Source organism: Callospermophilus lateralis, chromosome 17 (genome assembly GCF_048772815.1).
Source record: "Callospermophilus lateralis isolate mCalLat2 chromosome 17, mCalLat2.hap1, whole genome shotgun sequence".
Taxonomy (NCBI): domain Eukaryota; kingdom Metazoa; phylum Chordata; class Mammalia; order Rodentia; family Sciuridae; genus Callospermophilus; species Callospermophilus lateralis.
This window is the reverse complement of record NC_135321.1, coordinates 51,425,462-51,446,481: the sequence shown is the minus strand read 5'-3', so window position 1 is coordinate 51,446,481 and position 21,020 is coordinate 51,425,462. Positions and strand designations below refer to the sequence as shown.

General features: G+C 41.0%; 1 protein-coding gene across 16 annotated transcripts in view; it reads left to right on the top strand.

The window, feature by feature from the left end:
- The window catches only part of Dlgap1 (DLG associated protein 1), a 364,173-nt gene extending 343,803 nt beyond the window's left edge, over window positions 1-20,370 (top strand). For 13 of the 16 annotated variants that reach the window (XM_076836478.2, XM_076836479.2, XM_076836477.2 and 10 more), the window contains 3 exons: window positions 10,981-11,072; window positions 16,794-16,946; window positions 20,161-20,370. In XM_076836478.2, the coding sequence (XP_076692593.1) occupies window positions 10,981-11,072; window positions 16,794-16,946; window positions 20,161-20,370 (455 nt within the window). Of the gene's footprint in view, window positions 1-10,980; window positions 11,073-16,793; window positions 17,013-20,160 lie in introns of those variants that run through there. The other 3 variants (XM_076836489.2, XM_076836493.2, XM_076836490.2) reach the window with 1 other exon arrangement.
- Window positions 20,371-21,020: the final 650 nt, after the last annotated feature.

Here is a 21,020-nt window from a genome sequence, read left to right as displayed (position 1 = left end):
AAGAAAATCATGTAGACACAGGAGGTAAAAACAACTCAAATGCTGCACCCACAATACAGATCACTCCTGCGTTCCCACAAGCTGCAGGGATTTGTCAGTAAGCAAAGATTTACCAGTAAACAAGCAATCAGTGTGCTCTTCTGGACACCTGCTGAGTGTCCTCTAACTCTTTCAATTTCGGCCCGTCTACCTAGAGAGAGGTTGCAGGTCAGTTCCCAAGGCTGTCTCACTTTAGATGCCACTCACAAATTCCACGTTGTAACCTGTGCTCTGACAGAGCGGCTGTGAATCTGGGCTCCACAACCCCCTCTTCCAGTTTAGTAAATTTGCTTGAGTAACTCACAGAACTTGGAGGAAACACTTAACATTTATCAGTTTATCACAAAGGTCATTACAAGGGCAAGAGATGAAGCAAAGACTCAGGCAGGAAGATTGCTTGAGCCCTGGAGTCTCAAACCAGCCTGGGCAACATAGCAAGACATTATCCCTCACACCAAAAAAAGTTAGGTAATTAAAAAAAAAAAAAAAATTTTTTTTTCCATACAGGAGTCTTATTAGTAAAAGAAGGCTGTACTTTGGATTCATATTTCTACTTATATTGGCCATGAAGCAGTATGTCATACATATTACATAAGTAAATAAAGAGAGTTCAGAATCTTTGAAAGTTGAATGAAATGAAATTAGCTTATGATTCTGTGATCTTCTGAGATATGTGTGTGTAGAATGTCATCCATCATCTATATAGAGAATGTATATTTTATCCATGATTCCTGCTCATAACTCCTTCCCAAGGCAGGCCACAGAACTAGAATTTCTCTTCCCCAAGGCAAGTCATAGAACGCTAATCTTCCACCTTGCAGTTGGCCATTAGGAAATTCTCTGACCTGCCACTTCTGATAGCAAATGATAAGACCCCCATTTCAGAAGGGATCTTGCCCCATATCCCTGAGGAAGGAAAGCTCAAGAATCCCAACAGACAAGTCTTGCTGGGTTTCCCCACCCAGTCTGTTAACATTAGATCTTACCCGTTTTGTTCAGGCACATTTCAGTGTGGTTGTCTGTTTTACTCATGCCTCAGCAATGAAGTGTCCATAGAAACCCAAAAGGACAGGGTTTCAGAGAACTCCCACTGAGTAGCTGGATACGCAGAGACTCCCGGAGGGAGTTTAGGCTCCTTAAAGAAAGGAGAAGGAGAAAGAAGAAGGAAAGAAGAGAGAGAGAGAGAGAGAGAGAGAGAGAGAAAGAGAGAGAGACAGAGAGAGAGAGGAGGAGGAGGAGGAGGAGGAGGAGGAGGAGAGGAAGGAAGGAAGGAAGGAAAGAAGAAATAAATTAATTAATTCCTGTGAAATGCAGGGTCAGGAATGAAATAGACCCATGTAAGCTACAGAGTCACCTGTGGACAGCCACTCTGGATCACAGATGTGTGAAATCTGGAGAAATTCTTTGCCATGAGGATACACTCATAAATACGAGCATCTCACTGTAGGGCTGGGGCTGGGGCTCAGTGGCAGAGCGCTTGCCTTGCACATGTGAGGCACTGGGTTCAATCCTCAGCACTACATAATAATAAATACAAAATAAAGATATGTCCATGTAAAACTAAAAAAAAAAAAATTAAAAAAAAAATAGAGTGTCTCACTGTGGGCAATATCGACTTGATTAAATCACACAGATTTGGACTGTCAGACCCATGTGACTTTAAGCGGGTCTTTCTTTCTTTCTTTCTTTTTTTTTTTTTTTTTAATTTCATTCTTCTCTCTTCCTACACCCCTTAAGTCTACAACGTGAAGTCAATAATTCAGGTGATTAAAAAAGAAGCCAAGGGGCTAGGGATATGGCTCAGGTGGTAGAGTGCTTGCCTAGCATGTACAAGTCCCTGGGTTCAATCCCTAGCACCACAAAAAAATAAATAAATAAAATAAAAAGAAGCCAAGACTTGAGTATGAACGATACCTGACTTGCAGTGGTTTGAAAACAATATGCATTCACTAAGGACCATATTTTGGAGTTTGGGATTTTGCTCTTTTCCTCGGCTGAGCTGATGGATGTTTCAATGTGGCAGTGAACCGCATCCCCCAGTAGTCTCCCAATCAGAGAGGAAGCAGCTGGGTCTCTACAGTGGACCGTATTGCTAAGCCCAAAGGATCAGCAGGTTAGGCGGATTACATGCATCTTGGACATAAGATATTTTCAATTTACAGTGCACTTATTGGGACATAACCTCACTGAAAATTGAGCAGATTCTGCATAAGGAAATTTAATTGATCCACAAACATATTCAACTTATCCCAGATGATTCGACTTTTCCAGCTCAGCCACTGCAAGGAGCATCATAAAAGAACCCCAGTAGCCCAGCTCAGACTGTATCAGCAAATCATTTAATACTGTCATTTAAAAAGTGATACAGGAGGGGCTGGAGATGTAGTTCAGTGGTAGAGCACTTCCCTAGCATGCATGAGGCGCTGAGTTCAATCCCTGGCACTACAAAAAAAAAAAAAAGGTCAAAAAGTGATGCAAGAAATGATAAAACCTTAAAAGATCAAAATGCTTAAGACTAGAATGTTGTAGTTAATTTGCTTTCAGGTTGACATACAGTTCATATGACTCAATTAATTTCAAAACTTACTCCTTCAGGGGGATATACCTGAGGTTACCTGGGTTCAGTCCGTGTGATCAAAGAGCCCAGGGTCGGGTTGGAAATCAAGCATAGAAGGAGATAGAGCTGGGAAGAATGAGGAAAGGGCAGAGCCAGATAAGCATGGGGATCTGAGGAGCAGGAGGAGGGAGAGGTGAGGAGAGATAAGGCTTTCTGGAAGCGGAATGTGTGAGCTGAATCAGGGGATGAAGCCATTGTGAGGCAAAGGGACAGGGCCTAAGATGAAGAGAGAATCCCCAGCTTAGTGTTTAACTCCAGCAATGACAAGGAGAAAAGAAACAACTTGGGGATCTGGCCAGCGGTGTGTTCCTGGAGCACTTCGGGAGTGAAGGAAAGGAAGGCTGGATACTTTGGCCTTCCCTGCCCCATTGAAGAGGGTTTTGAGTTTATCCCATGGATAATAAGTGGGATGGTGGATGGTCTATGTCTTTCCCAGTTCATGGGTTGAAACTTAATTGCTCATGTCGCAATATTAAGGGGTGGGGCCTTTAACAGGTCATTAAGAGCTCTTACAGATAGGACTGGAGCCCTTACAAAGGAGCTTGAGGGAGTGGATTCATTTTTCTCCTGTCTCTTCCACCATGTAAAGACTCAGTAACAAGGTGCCATCTTGAAAGCCAAGAGCAGTTCTCACCAGACATGCCACCTGCTGGGACCCTGAGCTTGGACTTACCTCCAGAACTGTGAGAAATAGATTTCTATTTGTAAATGACCCAGTCCTGGAATTCTGTTATAGCAGCACAAACCAATTAAGAGCATGGGGGAACCCCAGAAGTGTCTTCAACATGAGAATAATACGAGACAAGAAAGCCCTCTGGGGCTAGAGGTGTAGCTCAGAGGTAGAGTTGCCTAGTGTGTGCAAGACCCTGGGTTCACCTCTCAGTACTGCAATGAAAGGAGGAAGAAAGGGGGGGTGGGGTGGGGGTGGGGGTGGATGGGGGGGTGGGGAAAGAAAGGAAGTTCGACTGGAAAGAAGACAGTAGGAGAATATCAGTGGAAATGGTAAAGAAATGTGAAGATTTCTATCTGGCACATCCCCTCTGGTAACCTTCAACCCTGGGGCACACTCTTCTCTGTAATGATATGTTGCATCCAGGTTTCAGAGAAGCTACATTAAAAATGTGGGAAATGTATCTATTATTCTGTGTCTGAAGCCTTAAAGTGGTGGCTGGATGATGTTGGAGTCCGGCATGGTAAATAAAAACTGGAAACAGAGAAACCAGTGCTTCTGTCTCTTGAGGTCTAGGGACCTAGTCCTCTGGGAATATGAAAGGATACATATGATAATTATGCTTATTGATTTTTTTTTTCTCCTTTGGTGCTGGAGAATGGACCCAGGGCCTCTCATGGGCTGAGCATGGGCTCCATCTCTGCTATATCCCAGTCGTGCAATCTGGATTTTGACTCAGCAAGAAAATCAGGCACATCTCCAAAAGAATCAATCTTTGTTTTACCTTGCTATCACCAGCAAACCCAAACTCTTTGCAGCTACCATAGATTCACTTGCAAGGTTAAAAAAAAAAGAAGTTAATTCTCTCCACCCCTGTGCCTTTTATACCTCCTCCTTGTTCACCAAATTAAAACCATACCCCATAGGGGCCAAGGAGAGAGAGGAAATATGCTCTTTTCTAAAAGTCTGAATATTTTAATTGAATGTAGATCTCAAATCATATTTTGCATAAATGACCCTACCCCATAAAATGGTCTTTCTTTTCTCTGCTTCTCATTATGATATATAATCTTTAAAAGAAAACACAGAGCTTGCAATATATATTTGCCAGCTCTGTCAGGTTAGCACTGTTTTCTCCATTCTTTTCAAAACTGAAATGTCACTTCACGTAGACATGTTTTGCTTTTCCTTCTTATTGTGGGACAGTGATGGGGTTGGGGGAATTTTTTCAAATTTCCCCACTGATTTGTTCCAGCCTTTCCCTTCCACCTGCCATCCATTGGCACTGGCTTAAGAGTATTGATAAAGGACAAAAATGACACTTTGAGAACAAAGAAAAGATGGTCTGTGCATACAGTGGAACATTATTCAGCCTTACAAAGAAGGGAATCATATGTGACAACATGGATGAACCTGAAAGACATTACACTAAGTGAAATAAGCCAGCTACAGAATGACTAATACTGCATGATTCTACTTATATGAATTATCTACAATAGGCAGATTCAAAGCCTGATGTAGGGGCATTTCCATTATCCCAGTTTCTTGGAAGGATGAATCAGGAGGATCCCTTGAGCCCAGAAGTTCAAGACCAGCTTGGGCAACACGGCAAGACCCTCCTATCTTAAGAAGAAAACAAAAACAACCAGGCATGGTGGTGCACACGTGTAATCCCAGCAGCTCAGGAGGTGGAGGCAAGAAGATTGCAAGTTTGAGGCCAGCCTCATAATCTTAGCAAGTTCAAAGCCAGCAATTTAGTGAGACCCTGTCTCAAAATAAAAAAATAAAAAGGGTTGGGGATGTGGCTCAGTGGTTAATGGCCCTGGATTCAATCCCCAGTACCAAAAAAGAAAACAAAAGCAAACAAATTCATAGAGTAAATCAAAGAATAGAATGGTAGGAGCTATCGGGTGGGGAAAGGGGGAAATGAGGGGTTGCTAATCATAGATATAAAATTTCAGTTATGCAAGATGAACAAGTTCTAGAGATCATTCAGCTATCGTGAACTTAAAAATCTAAGAGGGGAGAATACATGTTAAGTGTTCTGACCAAAGTAAAAAAAGAAAGAAGAAGCCAGGCGCAGTGGTACACACCTGTGATCCCAGTGGCTTGGGAGGCTGAAACAGGAGGATCGTGAGTTCAAAGCCAGCCTCAGCAATTTAGCAAGGCGCTTAGCAGATATACTGTCTCTAAATATAATATAAAAAGGGGATGTGGCTCAGTGGTTGAGCACCCCTGGGTTCAATCCTTAGCACAAAATAAAATACAAATCAAGAAGAAAGGAAAGACTCATACATAGATGGCTTTCACTTGAGCAGATTTAGACCCAATTTTCCATAAGTGTTGAGGGAAAAGCCCAACTTGGACTTCAAAGACAGGGATCTGGACACAGCGGAAGTACCCCAGGAATGGCACTTCCTAATTTAAGCCCAAATTTCCTCAAATGTAATGAGGTTGTCTGCCCTGCCTCAGAGGGTTCTGTGAGTACCCAATTAGATAAGACAAAGACAGTTTTGATATAAAAGTAATAATAATTTAAGCTGAGTAAAGTGGTACACCCCTGTAATTCAAGCTACTTGGAAGACTGACTCAGGGGACAGTAAGTTCAAGGCCAACCTGGGCAACTTAGTAAGATGCTGTCTCAAAATAAAAAACTCCTCGCTGTGTAGTGAGAAGTTCCAGGAATTATAAATGTAATTTGTAAAAATATGCCCACTTCTTAATTAGAATTTCACCCAGCAATAATTTTTCTTGTTGTTTGTTTCTTCCACTGAGGGACAAACTAACAAAGGAGCTGAGGAAGGAAAAGAAAGTGAGGAAGGGGTCTACAAACTTCCCCATCAAGTGCCTAGAAGATAGCTGGAGAAACTAGATTTATTTCTATTTTAAAAAGAGTTGCAAAGCAAAGTAAGGCTTATTGTATGATTAGTATCACATAAATAGATGGTATAAGTCACAGTTAAATGACATGTCTGGGAGATATAGCAGAGATCATTATTCTAGAAGATGTATTGTCTGTGCCTTAAGGGAGATGAATGGTAAAAAAATCTGTTCATCAGCTTCCTGTTACTGTGAAAAAATACCTGAGAAAAATCAACTTAATAAAGGAAAAGGTTTGGCTCACAATTTCAGTCCATGGTCACTAGCCCTGTTACTTTAGACTTGTGATGGCACAGGACATCATCATAATGGGAGCATATGGCAGAGGACACTGTTCATCTCATTGCAGCTGGGAAGTGGAAGATAAAGAAGAGACCATGGTCCCACTATCCCCTTTAAGGGCACACCCCCAATGACCTACCTTTTCCCAGTAAGCCTCACCTTCTACAGACTGGTGACCAAGCCTTCACCAGTTAAGATTTGGGGGACATTAAGATCTGTATAGATCTATATATACACCTATATAGAGACCACATTTGGTTGAACAATCCGGAAGGATCACATGAACTCAAGTGTGAGAGAATCCAACTACATCAGAACCCAGGAGTATAAACCTCCTGGACTCGCAAAGTCTTAAAAACCCTATTCTGATGCCCAGAGAAAATCTCTACTTAAGGCCACAGGATCTCATCCCCAATCTATTGCCCTTTGGTTTACACTCAGAAACTCCCTGACTTATCACCTTTCCAGGAACAGAGAAGAGATTTAATGAACCCAGTGGTAGGACTATTCCAATGAACCACTAGAACCGTCATTCTCTGTGTGGATTACTTTGGGGAGAGAGGGAATGGGGCAGGAGTGCAGAACATGTGTTTTATCTGTAAGGCTTCATTTTATTGAAGAGGGAGGAGGCAGCCAGGGGATGGGGACAATCCAGAAACAAATCCAATAAAAAATTAATATCGGTTCCTTTGAGAAAGAACACATATGAATATTTGCTCTGCTGCCCTTTAATAGGAAAATACAAAGTTCCTGAAAGTATCTTAATTGTTTTTCAAATAAAAACAATAGCATCATCAAATTATGATTACTGAAGCTGTTTAATCCAGATACATTTTCATTTTGCAGCTGAAACTACTTCAGCGCTGCTTTTGGTTTGTTTGTTTTCCATTTCTTGGGAAAGAGAAAAAATCCTTCAGTAGTCTCTGGCCACCATTTAAAGAATTTGCTACTCTTGAGTTGCTCAGTCAAGCTTAGCTCCATCTGGCTGCTACCTGTCTTCTACCAAGTGCAAGCTGTATCTGTATTTGTATGTTTGCTATCACTTTTTCCCATTACCCTCCCCCAGGATATAAGTTCCATGAGGTATCATAATGCTGATCACAGGATTATCCCTGCTCCACAAAAATGTAACTGGCCTCATCTACCAATTTTCAACTAGATCCCACTCATCTTTTCAGGCTCCTCTGGCTTTTTTAGCCTTGGCCTTGAGGACCAGTCCAGTTCCCACAAAGTTACCTAACACCAGGCTACAGTAAGACTAACCTTGGAAAGATGTGTTACATTTAGGCCTCTCTGGGGACTTTCCAGCATCAGCTTGGGCTTTTTGATATGTGTAAAGAAAGCCCTCAATATATAGTTGTGGCCTATATATTTCATTGGATATTCCTCCCTTACTCTTCTTTACCTAGAGTCCCTGAGAAAAGTATTTCTCTTCCCACCCTGCTGTAAGATTGCTGTTGGACATTTCAGAGTAGTTTCAAAACAACACCAAGAGCTGGGGGCAACAGTGTGGTAGAGCACCTGTCTTGCATGCAAGGGTCCCTTGGTTCAATCCCTAGTACTGCAAAAACAAACAAATAAAAAAACTCATCAGTAAGCTGCTTTCTCTCATTTCTTTAGCAACTTCTTAGCTCATTTATTTCTGCATTTTTACTTCCACTGTAATTAACCATTTATTGTTAAGTTCTTACTTTCTCAAAGCATATGTAATAAATAGAAAGTGTACTTTCAGGAGAAAACATTTTGTCTCACACACCAAGTGAATGTCTAATGGAGAAAATAACAACAAAATCCCCCCCCCAAAACTCCATTAGAGATTTCTTCTTAAAATTAAAGTTGAATGTTTTGTTCTGAAAAAGGAAGAGTGGAGGACAAGGAAGTGTGAGTTCTTACCTGCTTGTCCCGAGCCCTCCTGTTGCACTCAAGCCAAAGAAGTCATTTCCTCGCCCTTGGCCTAGGAAAGATCATCACTTGGGATGCAGATATCCTGCTGCCAGCAGGGAATTTCCATCCCAGGAACTTGAGGAGAAAAAACCTAAGAAACAGAAGGGCCACAACTCCACCCGAGATACTGTCACCAAGGCTCTGCATCTGGGGCTCTCTCCAAATTTTGCTGAATGAAGAAAGACGTCCCTTGTTTTTACATCCAAGAAACAGCCAAACTGTCCCCTACCTCTATGGGTGTGTGTCAGTCACCCAAATGGTTGTTTAGACCAGGGTTTTCTCCTCTTTTGAGAATCACTATCATAGCTGCTCTTATTTTGTGGTCTCATATGTAGCTCAGGTGTTCAGACAAAATTGAAAACCTTTAGCTCCAAGTTTTGAAGTGTATCCGAATAGCTGATAAGTTTCTATGATAGTTCCAAGAAGCTATAGAATGCCAACCAGCAAATTGGAGAATCAGGTACCCTTGATTTAAGTTTCCAGGATTTATTCCGAGATTTGCTGTGTCATAATCCTGCCGGCAAGATAATTCAGAGTGGTTTCCAGGAACCTCAGAGTTTGCCTAATATCACATGCTTACTTAGGAAGTCCCTGTTCCATGCACCTTCCCAGATCTGGAACAGTCATCTGTAAATAGTCCACACTTTGTGTTTTTCCTCTTCTCTACTTGCCAGGGCAAGTACGGCTCTTATAGTTGACACACCTATGGAAGTAACATAGTTTTCTGATCCTAGATTATAACCAACATCTATCACATACTTACTGTTTATCCGATGTTCTCCTAAGAGATTCATATACATAGTGCTTTTAACCTTTACCACAATCCTATGAATAGGTACCCTTAGCACCCATCTTCTATATGAAAAACAGGTTAAGTGACTTTTCCAAGGCAAGTGGCTAGTAAGTGTTGGAGCAAAGATTCAGACCCGCTTAAGGCCTGAACTCTGAACTATCAGGCCACCTTGTGTCTCTGTGAGCTGTCCTTTCTGCTTTGGGGATATAGAAGAAGGGAGAAGAGGCCTCACACAACTGATTTCTGAGTTCAAGAGGGAAAGGATAACCATCCCAAAAGATTATAAAAGCAGATTGAAAAGAAAGTGAGAAATTCAGGCCTAAGGAATTTGCTGCCAAAGGGCTATCTAGGGGGACCCCTTGACATGAAGAAGAGGCAGAGGTCTGCGGGTGAACTGTTCAGTCTGATGGTGACTGACATATGGAAGAATTTATAAGCGCTCTGAGTTACATGTGTGGGAATGCTGAAATATTTGAGTAGAGCCTAGGTATAATGGGTACCAATAAACCAAACCAATATCCAGCCTGGCAGTTGTGAACAAACCGAGGAGCAAATCACTAGAAAACTCTGGGAAATGAAGTTTCTTTTTCTTTTGTTTTCTTCTCCTCAGACGTTGTGGGGAATGTGGTCGACAAAAGGAGATCTAATTCCACTCTAGGACTCTCACATTCTGTGCCACAAAACCCAGATGGCTTAAATTCTAGACTCTTCTCCCCGCAGGAAGGTGTCCAAACTGCGCCAGGGCTCTTCGGAGACTCGGTTCTCCCTCTCTAATTTTGCGTGTGGGCACCTTCTCCCCTCCCTTGTGCCTGGCGGAGAGGGCGTGTGGCGAACCGCCTTGTGGCGGGGCTCCAGCAGCCGCAGCTGTGCGCGGTCGGCGGGGGGATGCAGGGGGAGCCCCCGGGACACGCAGACCTCGGGATGCTCTGCGCAGAGCGCTCGCCGGTCCCGGCACGCCCGCCCGCCAGTCCGGGGAGCTAGCCTTGCACTGCGCGGGAGACAAGAAGTAGCTTGCTTACAAAAAGACTATTTCAGCACGGTGCCTAGGTAATTAAATCTATCTTAAAAAGAGAAGTGGGCTGTGGGGTGTAAAAGCTGGGTCGGTGGGGCGTTCCCTAGGCAACAGGCTGAACACCGTCACTCCTTAGCAAACCTGTCACCCGGCCACGGCTCTTGTCCGGTGTCTAAGCTCCGGAAAAAAATAATGAAGGATATGGATGGGATCTGGTGCGTGCCAAGAGAAATTGCTTTTCTTTTGTTTAAATTCGGATTAGAAAAGCCAGAAGATCATGATTACTGACTCCATAAATCCATAAATAGACTGACATAGGGCTGGGATGGTGGCTCAGTGCTAGAGCGCTTGCCTAGCATGCGTGAGGCCCTGGGTTCGATCCTCAGCACTGCATATAAAATAAAGGGATATACCAGCAACACTTGAAATTCACCCTTGCAATAAAAAAAGGGGTTAAAAGAAAAACACTCTTTGCCTCTTGGTAGCATCAGGACTGTGATGGAAAACTCCCGAACTCCCAAGGAATATGCACTGTGAGTGTGTGTTTTTCCAAGTTCATTTTATGCTTTAAGGCTGCGACCCATGGAGCAAGGACGGGGATTGGGCCGTCTGGGTGGGCGTGTGCCCGCAGTGTGTGCTCTCCTTCCTAACCGTGACAGCATAACTTTCTCTTTGCTTTATTTACCAGACTAGATCTCAACAATGGGGCATGTATAAACTTCTTGTATGTTTGCTCTTTTCAGTTCTAGGGAAAATCCGAACCGCAGTGGGCAGTGCCCAACTTCTTATGGCCCAGAAATTCTACCAGTTCAGAGAACTGTGTGAAGAAAACCTGGTAGGTAACATGTCCCATCCCTATGATCTTCCTGTTCCTACAGCACCATGAGACCACCACCAACTAAACTAGAACTGATGTTGAATCCAGTCAAGACTCCCAGGAGTCTCACACCTGGAATACAGACGCTTTTAGATGAATCTCAGTTTCTCACTTTTCTTAAAATTAAAAATATTTTACACTTAAAGAATCTTAGGAGGAGGAAAAAAAAAAAAAACGACCAAGTTCAAACTCCATTTCCTGCTCTTTTGTAACTGAAAATTTTCCATTTTCCTGGTTTTCACATGATATCTCTGATTTTATTATTCTACCAAAATGTGAAGCAGTCTGGTATTTCAAAAATGATGTTACAAAGAAAATAATTTTGGATTGTGATTCTTTTTCTAAAATAGACAACAATGACTATTTCCTACTCAGAGTGTTCTGTTTTAATTCAAAGGGCAGAGTTCAAAGGTGTCACAAAGTATAGATTTGGTCTCCTGAGACAAAGGAATAATTCACTCTTCTGAGCATGCAAAAAATAATAATAATAAAGCAAAACAAAGAAAGAAAAGTGCCACTACCAACAATGGCATTTTTTTTCCCCCAACAAGAACATTTTAAAAGTTGATTGCAAACAAAAAGGGCAAGAGCTTCCTTACAAGTGCTTTGAAAAAAAAAAAAAAAAAAACCCACTATTGTCTCTATAAACAATTATACAAGAATAGCTTTTATTGCACAACTGCTTTTGTCAAACTGAATCTAAAACAAAGAAAATAAAAAAGCCATTTATTTATTTGTAAAAAGTGAAAACATGATTATTTGCAATCCAAATGACCCAAAATATGAGTTGAGAGTTTTAACTCTGTATCATGGCACTTTGTTTCTCCTCACAAGGAATCTCATTTACAAGGACAAATGCAGACTTGAAGTCATTTATCTAGCCTGGGCTCAATCAAGAAAAATATAAAGCAATTCAAATATTTCCTTTGGGTGCCCCCCACATTGACCCTTTTTCTACATTCACAGAAGTCTATTCTATATTATGAGATAATTTCTAGTAGTAAATATATTGATAAGTGAACTCAGTTCAACAAATATTTTATTGAATTTCAGCTATGTGCCAGATGCAGAAATTCCACAAGTTTGCAAATTTGCTAATGTGTCACAGATTTTTTTTTTTTTTTTTATGTACTGGAGATTGAACCTAAAGGCCTCATACTTGCTAGACAAGTGTTCTACTACTGAACCATGTCTCCAGCCCTTTTCATTAAATTTTAAAAATTTTTTGGTGCTGGGGATTGAACCCAGGGGTGCTTAACCACTAAGCCAAATCCCCAGCCCTTTTTATATTTTATTTTGAGACAGGGTCTCACTAAGTTGCTGAGGCTGGCTTTGAACTTGTGATGCTCCAGCCTCAGCCTCCCAAACTGCTGGGATTACAGGTATGCATCACTATACCCAGCTTCATTTTATTTATTTTCTTGTGGGAGGGGGTACCAGGGATTGAATTTAGGGACACTTCCCAGCTACATCCCCAGCCCTATTTTTTATTTTATTTAGAGACAGGTCTTACTGAGTTGCTTAGCGCCTTGCTTTTGCTGAGGCTGGCTTTGAACTCGCAATCCTCCTGCCTCCGATTCCGGAGCCACTGGTATTACAGGTGTGTGGCACAGAACCTGGCTTCATTTTATTTATTATTTTTTTAATTTTTTAATTTTTTTCATTTTATTTTTTGAGACAGGGTTTCACCAAGTTGCCCAGGCAGACCTGGAACTTGCAATCCTCCTGATTTAGTCTCTAGTAACTGGGATTATAGGCGTGAGGTTCTTCCTATGTCACAGATCATTTTTATGTGTGTGTGGTGCTGGAGATTGAACCCAGGGCCTTAGTGCATGCAAGGCAAGCACTCTACCAACTGAGGTATATTCCCAGCCCACAAATCTTATTTAACACGATTCTTTGTTCTTTAAATGTAAGAAGGCTCATATGAAGCCATAGCATCCAAACAGGCCAATGAGGAATAAGTCACCAGGTACACATCACAGGGAACATATAGCACACCCTTGTTAAAAAAAAAAAGAAAAAAAATTGATGAGCAAGTTTATTATGAAGTAGAATGAAAATATTGTACAGATTTTAAAGATGGAATTGTAGCAAAGATTTTTTGAAAATTTTGCTGATTTCTAGGAAACAGTAACCTTGTTAAAGCCAGCTTTTGATGTTTCCTAGTCCCTTATGGTCTCATATTTCTTGGCCACTGGAGAAACTTGGGTGGCAAAATATGAGAATCACTGTTAGAAGTGGACTGAAATAGTGTCCCACGGGGGAAGGAGGGCCAGTGGTGCTGGTGAAACCAGGCCCCTGCAGAGAAGGTCAAGGGCCTACCATGTTGGAGTTAATAATGACATCACTGTTAGGATGATTTTACAGATAAGAAAAATAGGCATGGGGCTGGGGTTGTGGCCCAGTTGTGGAGCACTTCCTTAGCATGTGTGAGGCCCTGGGTTCAATTCTCAGCACTATGTACAAATAAATAAAATCAAGGTCTAATGACAACTAAAAAAAAAAAAAATTTTTTTTTAAGAAAAAAAAATTTAAAAGAAAACAGGCATGGAAAAGTTAAAAAACTTAGGGTCATATGGTAAAAAAAGATAGAGCCAAGACTCAAATCCCAGTCTATTTGACCTCAGTCCCTCCAATCCCACCCAAGATTTGAGTTCCACTCCTCTCCCTCATGGAGGAGACCCCTCCACCCCTGGTGGTGGTACCATTTAGGTCTACAGCTGCATAAATGTGGCACTATGATTGGTCAGAACCAGACTCAGACCTTCTTTCTTGAGTTCCTACTCTGAAGAGCAGAAAAATAATAGCTCTTTATTTAGAAAACACTTGCACATTATCCTAGACTCCATTCTCAGGCTTAGAATGAATGGACAAAAGTTGGCTTTTTCCAACATAACTAAACCATGGAACATGGCCTCCTCCTCCTTCACTCCCTCCCACACCTCTGACCTCCAAGATGGCCTGGTTTATATTCAGGAGTGAGCTGCCATTCCCTTTGTTGCAGGGGATCTCACGTGACCACTGCTTTAGGAGATGACCAAGCACGAAACCCTTTCTCTCTGTTTCCTTTTCTCTCTGTTTCCTCATCCATCTTTTTTGACAATGTGAGGGCAAAGAGGGAACAAACTGCCCATGATACAGAATTAAGGACATTTAATAAAGCATTACAAATAAGCAAAAAAAAAAAAAAAAAAAAAAGAAAAGAAACCATTACAGATATTTGGGCCCATCAAACATTACTAATGTGGGGTAAGATGGAGCATTACCAATCCAAAATCCAAAATCAGTAATACTCCAAAATCTGAAACTTTGGGGGCACCAACATGACACTAAAAGGGAAAAATTGGGGCTGGGGCTATAGCTCAGTTGGTAGAGTGCTTGCTTTGCATGCACAAGGCCCTGGGTTCGATCCCTAGCACCACAAATCAAAAAGAGACAAGTTCTACCCCTTATCTCATATGACAAGTCACGGACAAAATGCAGGTGCACTAAAGATACTGTCTAAAATTAATTTCAGGCTAGGTGCATAAGGTGTATATGAAACATAAATGAATTTCATGTTCAGACTTGGGTCCCATCTCCAGATATCTCATTATATATATGGAAACATTCCAAAATCTTAAAAAGCTCAAAATTCCAGTCTCAAGGGTTCTGGAAAAGGGACATTCAGCATATATTAGTTCTTACATTGGTGCATTGAAACAGTTTAGTCAATAGGGCTATTAGAAGACTTCACTAAACTCCAAAATATGAAGAGTTTAGTTTTTAGTTACTAATAAGAACAAATATGCTGTGATATTATAAAACTATTTGGAAGACACTTTGCAAAGAATATTATCTATTTATTCTGACTATCTAAATGTTGAGGAAACTCCCTTAAAAAAAAAAAAAACTAAATCAAAATACTACAAAGAGTTTTTTTTGTTAATTCAGGTATCACTGGAATGATTTGGTTTTGTTGGGTTCTGGGGCCTCAAGCACACTAAGCACGTACTGCCCCCACTGAACTACTCCCAAACCCTAGAATAGATTTTAAAATACTGAATCCAGTGCTTCAAAATTTTGGAATTTATTTCTTCCAATGAATTTCAGAACTATGTAGTTTTAAAACTGTAAAATTATAAATACATCTTTATTTGTATTTATTTTGAGCCAGGCCAATAATACTAGTCCATTCATGGATATAAAAGTTCTTTACAAAAGAGACCAAAGTTGACACCAGAGAGAAGCTGCTGACACAGGCAGTTTCCTGCCATCTAACCAGTGCCTTAAGCCACTTTTGTGGATACCAATTGGCAATGAGTGTGACATCGTCAGTCGCTTGATGTGGTTTTTCTGTCTTATAAATTAAGGTTCATATTTTCTATTGTCATGGCTAATGTGAATAGGGACAAAGAAAGTCAATCCTTAACCACTGAAAAATGTTTATGAGCCATTACAGATATATATCTGTAATGATATATATATACACACACACACACACACACACATATATACATATGTATCTGTAATGATTCATTTCCTAGAATAGGAAACACACACATAAATTCATATATAAATACATATATATGTATAAATAGATATTGTTTTCATATTGGCTATATTATGTTATAGTCCATTTAAAACCAACTAATTTCCAAATGATTTTGTCAAAGCAGTCATATGACAAAATGACTTGCTGTAACATCTTAATTTCTAAGCACATAGTATTTTGAGGGGCTGGGGATATCCCTCAGTAGTAGATCAATTACCACCTATGTGAGAGGTCCTGGGTTCAATTCTCTGCACCAAAAAGATTAAAAAATTTTTTTTAAAAAAGTAAAGAAAGGAAAAATAATACTTCAAAAGTATTATTTTTTAAAAAAATTAGTTGTAGGTGAATACAATATCTTTTTTTAGAGAATTTTCTTTTTTCTTTTATTTAAATATTTTATTAGTTGTTGATGGACCTTTATTTATTTATATGTGGTGCTGAGGATTGAACCCTGTGCCTCACACATGCTAGGCAAGTGCTCTACCACTGAGCAACAACCTCAGCCCCACAGTATCTTTATTTATTTATTTTTATATGGTACTGAGGATCAAACCCAGTGCCTCACATGTGCAAGGCAGGTGCTCTACCACTAAGCCACAGCCACAGCCCCTCAAAAATATTATTTTATTAGTCTTCCTTTGTTATTCTAGTATTTCACTCAAAATGAGTATTAAAATTAATCTTAATTTAAATTCCTCATTTGTTCTCTGAATAAATTGTATGACATGAGTCAAGTACCTACTCTAATAATAATATACTTTTTAATAATATACTTTATTACTCTAATAGTAATGTATTTTTCTCAAAAATGGTATTTTTACTTAAACACCATATGCTAAAATGCATCCTGTAATAGGATTTTCCAAACATTTAGACCCTGTCCCCTTACCATATCATACGCATGCAATCATTCTGTTGTCTCACAACAGAGGAATTTTACAACCTTGACATTTGAGAATCACTGTCTCAAAACGAGGAGTGTATAAAATTACCATTTGTAGCCTCACTTTTATCTCATATCTAAAAACTAAAAAGAACTGATCCTCCTTATGTTATTTGAAGTATTTGAAAATGCCTCTTTGGTCCTGTTCTCGCCGTGGATCTTCCTCTAAAGCATGAATATTTTTCTTTCTCTTATACAGAATCCTAATGCTCATCCAAGGCCCACCTCCCAGGATTTGGCGGGGTTTTGGGACATGCTGCAGTTGTCCATAGAAAATATTAGTATGAAATTTGATGAACTTCATCAGTTAAAGGCCAATAATTGGAAACAGATGGATCCTCTTGACAAGAAGGTAGAACAATGTAGATTTTGTATGGTTCATTTAAAAACCTGCACAAACACTGGACAGTCTAAATAGGCTTCTGCATTCAGTCCTGCTGTTTACAATGTGAAATGGAGCTGATATCATATTAACTTCATTGTAATGACAATGTTTACCTAGTAATCATTTGGGATATTATCTGTAATATGTTTCAGGCATATTTTTAAAGAAAAACCTGTCTTTGTGAATTGGAAAATGGGAATGTAGCTTTTTTTTTTATTTTTTATTTTTTTGTTAATTAAACTTTAAGTTTAACCATTTTAGTCACTGGAAGGAACTGCCTCCATTTTGCTTTTTAAACTAAAATAAATGACATCTTCAGCGCATGATTCCATAGAGAAAGAGTTCAACTTCCTTATACCCTTAGGATGTGTTTCTGAGAAAACTAGGAAGCCCTGAAAAATAACTGACTTTGATAATCATTTCATAAATACAGTAATAAAGAAACCACTGTTGTTCAAGTTTAAAATTATACACCATAAAGTTTCATAGTAATCATAAATGTTGGAATTTTTTTTTTTTTTTTCAAAAATTCTACTTTTGGTTGACTTGCTTGGGGAACATTGCTCACTGGGGTCCTCATGCAACAGTTTAGAAATAAAGACTTAAATTATTTTACTTTAATTAACCAACTGTAATTGCACATTTGATTACGGTGGTTCCAACAGGCTCATACAGATATCCAATGTCTACCTCCCAGGCTGGCCTATCATGCATGATTTTTAACCCTTTGTCCTATGATCTAAAGTCAACAGTGCTAAGAGATTCAACCTCTGAAAGTGAGGAATGGCTATTTCCCTGAAACAATGGTGACCCTGCTCTTTTCAGGTTCCCTCACTATCAGAGAGCTAATAGCAATCCAGTTCATTCTACTGTGTCCATCCTATCAGGTTTCCTGGGGTCCCTGGCTCCTAGGAGAAATCTAGTCCAAGGTCCCATCTGTGAGTAACAGAAAGGTGATGCTGTCATCACTGTACTCTATCACCTTCAAACAGGTGGTTTTTACATTAAACATGAAAGTACTATTGATGTACATGTGGCCTCTCAGTTGGGAAGCTAAACATTAGACGCCATTTCTTTATTTGTAAAACTATTTGTTAGAAAGATTTTTAGATCGGTCTTATTTTAAGAAAACACTACAAATGTACACATGCTGGTAATTTAGTTTCCGGTATGGATCCATCTAATTCCTCATTCATTGATTATTTAAAAATTAATTGCTGGGCTGGGTAGAGTGCTCTTAGTTAGTAGAGTGCTTGCCTTGCATGCTCTAGGCCCTGGGTTTAATCCTTAGCACAAAGAAAAAAATAATAATAATAATTGCTAAAGAAAAAAGCTATGCAAAGAAAGGAAAATGACTAAAAAGTTTCCAGTACACATACTTCTAAAAATATGCACTGAGTTCCCCAGCAATGAAGATTATAAATGTCCCAAAGAAGTGATACTAAGAAGTATTATGTCACTTATTGCTATCCATACAGTGAATCATTAGTTAGCTTAATTTTTCTCCGGGGGCATGTACCAGGGATTGAACTAAAGGTCACTCTGCCACTGAGCCACACCCAACCCTTTTTTTGTATTTTATTTAGAGACAGGGTCTCACAGAGTTGCTTAGAGATTCACTTTTGCTGAGGCTAGCTTTGAACTCATGATCCTCCTGCCTCAGCCTCCTGAGCTGCTGGGATTACAGGTGTGCATCACCATGCCTGGTTTAGTTAGCTTAATTTGTAAAATTTTTATTTTTCTTAATGTGCCTTGTCTATGATCAGATCAGAGCTTTACATCACCCCAGCAGCCTGAGAGAGAGAGAAAGAGAATGAAAAAACATGAGTTAGTGGAATACTGTTTGTGCTCTGTGCTTTCCATTTGTCTCCTTTCAGATCACACAGACTCCACCTTAAATAACTGTGGCAACTCCAACTCTAATACATTTAATTAGGACCTTCTCACAGGCAAGAAAAGAGGAACTGTTGTGCGAAGCACACATCTGCATCCATGTTAAGACTCAAAGTGACATGTAGAGAATCTCTGAATCCATATTTTAAGATAATTTTCACATTAAGTTTTATAAAGACTCGGGATATTTTATCTAAAACGGAAACATTGAATTTAAGTGGACCTTTTCACAGCCTGAAAACTCAATATGCTTTTCCTAAAAATCCTTTGTGGTTTCAATGCCCTCCTTTCTGACTGCATTTTTTTTTTTTTTTTTTTCTTGTCAAAGGGATGAATGGCTGTGTTTGGCAGTGGCTTTAACAATATCTGTTTTATGGTTTGCTGCTGATAAGAGGGATGATCTCTTCCAGTCCCTTGTTAAGTTTTCATGGCACTGTTTCTGTCCCTGTGATTAGAATTGCCTCCTGGGCCACAGCAGTCATCCTGAGGCGGCCCCTAGGGGCTGATGATCCTGGAAGGATCTTTAGGAGTCCTGTTGGAACTGGCTCCTCTCCTCAGAGTAAAAAACACCAGTGTCTCCCTTCTCCGGTGACCCCGTACAGTTTATTGCTGTGTGTTGGTGTGTGACATATAAAAGGGTATATAGAACTCGCTGTGGCACCAACGAAGCTGAAGAAGACAGTCTCATAAACTCTTCCTCCTTTGGTTCCTTAAGGTCTGGGGGGTGAGGGGAATGGGAGGCTGGGGGGAACCCAGAAAGTGAGCTGAGAGTTTTTTCTACTCTGAATCAAGCTTTCTTCGTCTAGAGGGGCTGCAGAATTCTAGATGCTTCTGCTTGCTGCTGTGCTCTCCTGGCCCATCGCTGGCACCAGGAAGAGTCGGGAGTCTCCAGGGAGAACCACACTCCACCGGCTGGGAGCCCCAGCCTTTCAGCAGGGGGGTGCATTTTAAATTCCCACAATCCTGTCCTTGAAGAAACCTATAGTTTTGCAATCCAGCCTTACCCTTGGCCTTAGGTTTACTGTCATGTCCACCCCTCCTGCATCTTTTGAATACCCAAGCCAGAATAATGAAGAAAACAAAAATAGATATGCAGTGCGCAGATCAGAACTAACCACTCTTAGGTTTAAAAAGAGAGAGAGAGAAACGAAATGTGTGTGCGCGTGCGTGCGTGCATGTGTGTTTGTGTGTGTGTGTGTGTGTGATTTCTAACCACTGACCTATCCCAGTCTTTCCCAAGCTTGTCCTGAGAAGCTGTGTAATGTCCTGAACCTTCTGCTTTGATCAGGAGAGAAGGGCCCCTCCTCCAGTGCCAAAGAAGCCGGCGAAGGGCCCCGCGCCGCTGATCCGGGAGCGCTCGCTGGAGAGCTCGCAGCGCCAGGAGGCCCGCAAGCGCCTGATGGCCGCCAAGCGCGCCGCGTCCGTCCGCCAGAACTCGGCCACCGAGAGCGCCGAGAGCATCGAGATCTACATCCCCGAGGCGCAGACCCGGCTCTGAGCGCCGCCCCCCAGTCTCTGTGGCCCCTCCACCGCCCCATCCTCGCAGCCGTCCCCCCACTCCGAGCCCGTCTGTTTCTGAGCTCAGTGACTTCCACTGTCGTGGTGTAGTGGTCCACCTCGCAGGAGCCGTCCCCCCACCCACCCCCGCGCCGTCCCGCTTCCCGAACCAATTTGCCCATCTTCACCGAGCTGCGCCCCCTTAATTTCCCGATGCCGGCCCCCTGCCTCATACAGAGATCCAACCCTTTATTTTCTGGGCCAAGCCAAACCCACCTGTGTAGAAACGACACCTTTAGGTCACCTGCCATCCTCAGTTTTTCTCAAGCTAGTTGTGTTCCTAGAGCTCAGCAATATAAAACCATAGGGTATTTCAGAAATCCAGTATCACAGGGTGATCCTTTGGGACTTTCCGTCTTCCACATGAAAGAAACGAGGGCTCCGATTCCCTTTATTTCCCCTAAATGGTTATTCTTTTTTTTTAAAAAAAAAGCAGATGGAGCACTTTATTTCCAACCTCAGATTATCACACCATCTCACCGGAATCAATGAATGACAAAAGAGAGAGGGGGACCAAGCTGGCCTGGGGGTGGGGGTGGGGGAGACCTGGATGTGTAGGATTGAAGGGAGAAGCGAAATCTGCAGGTGCTA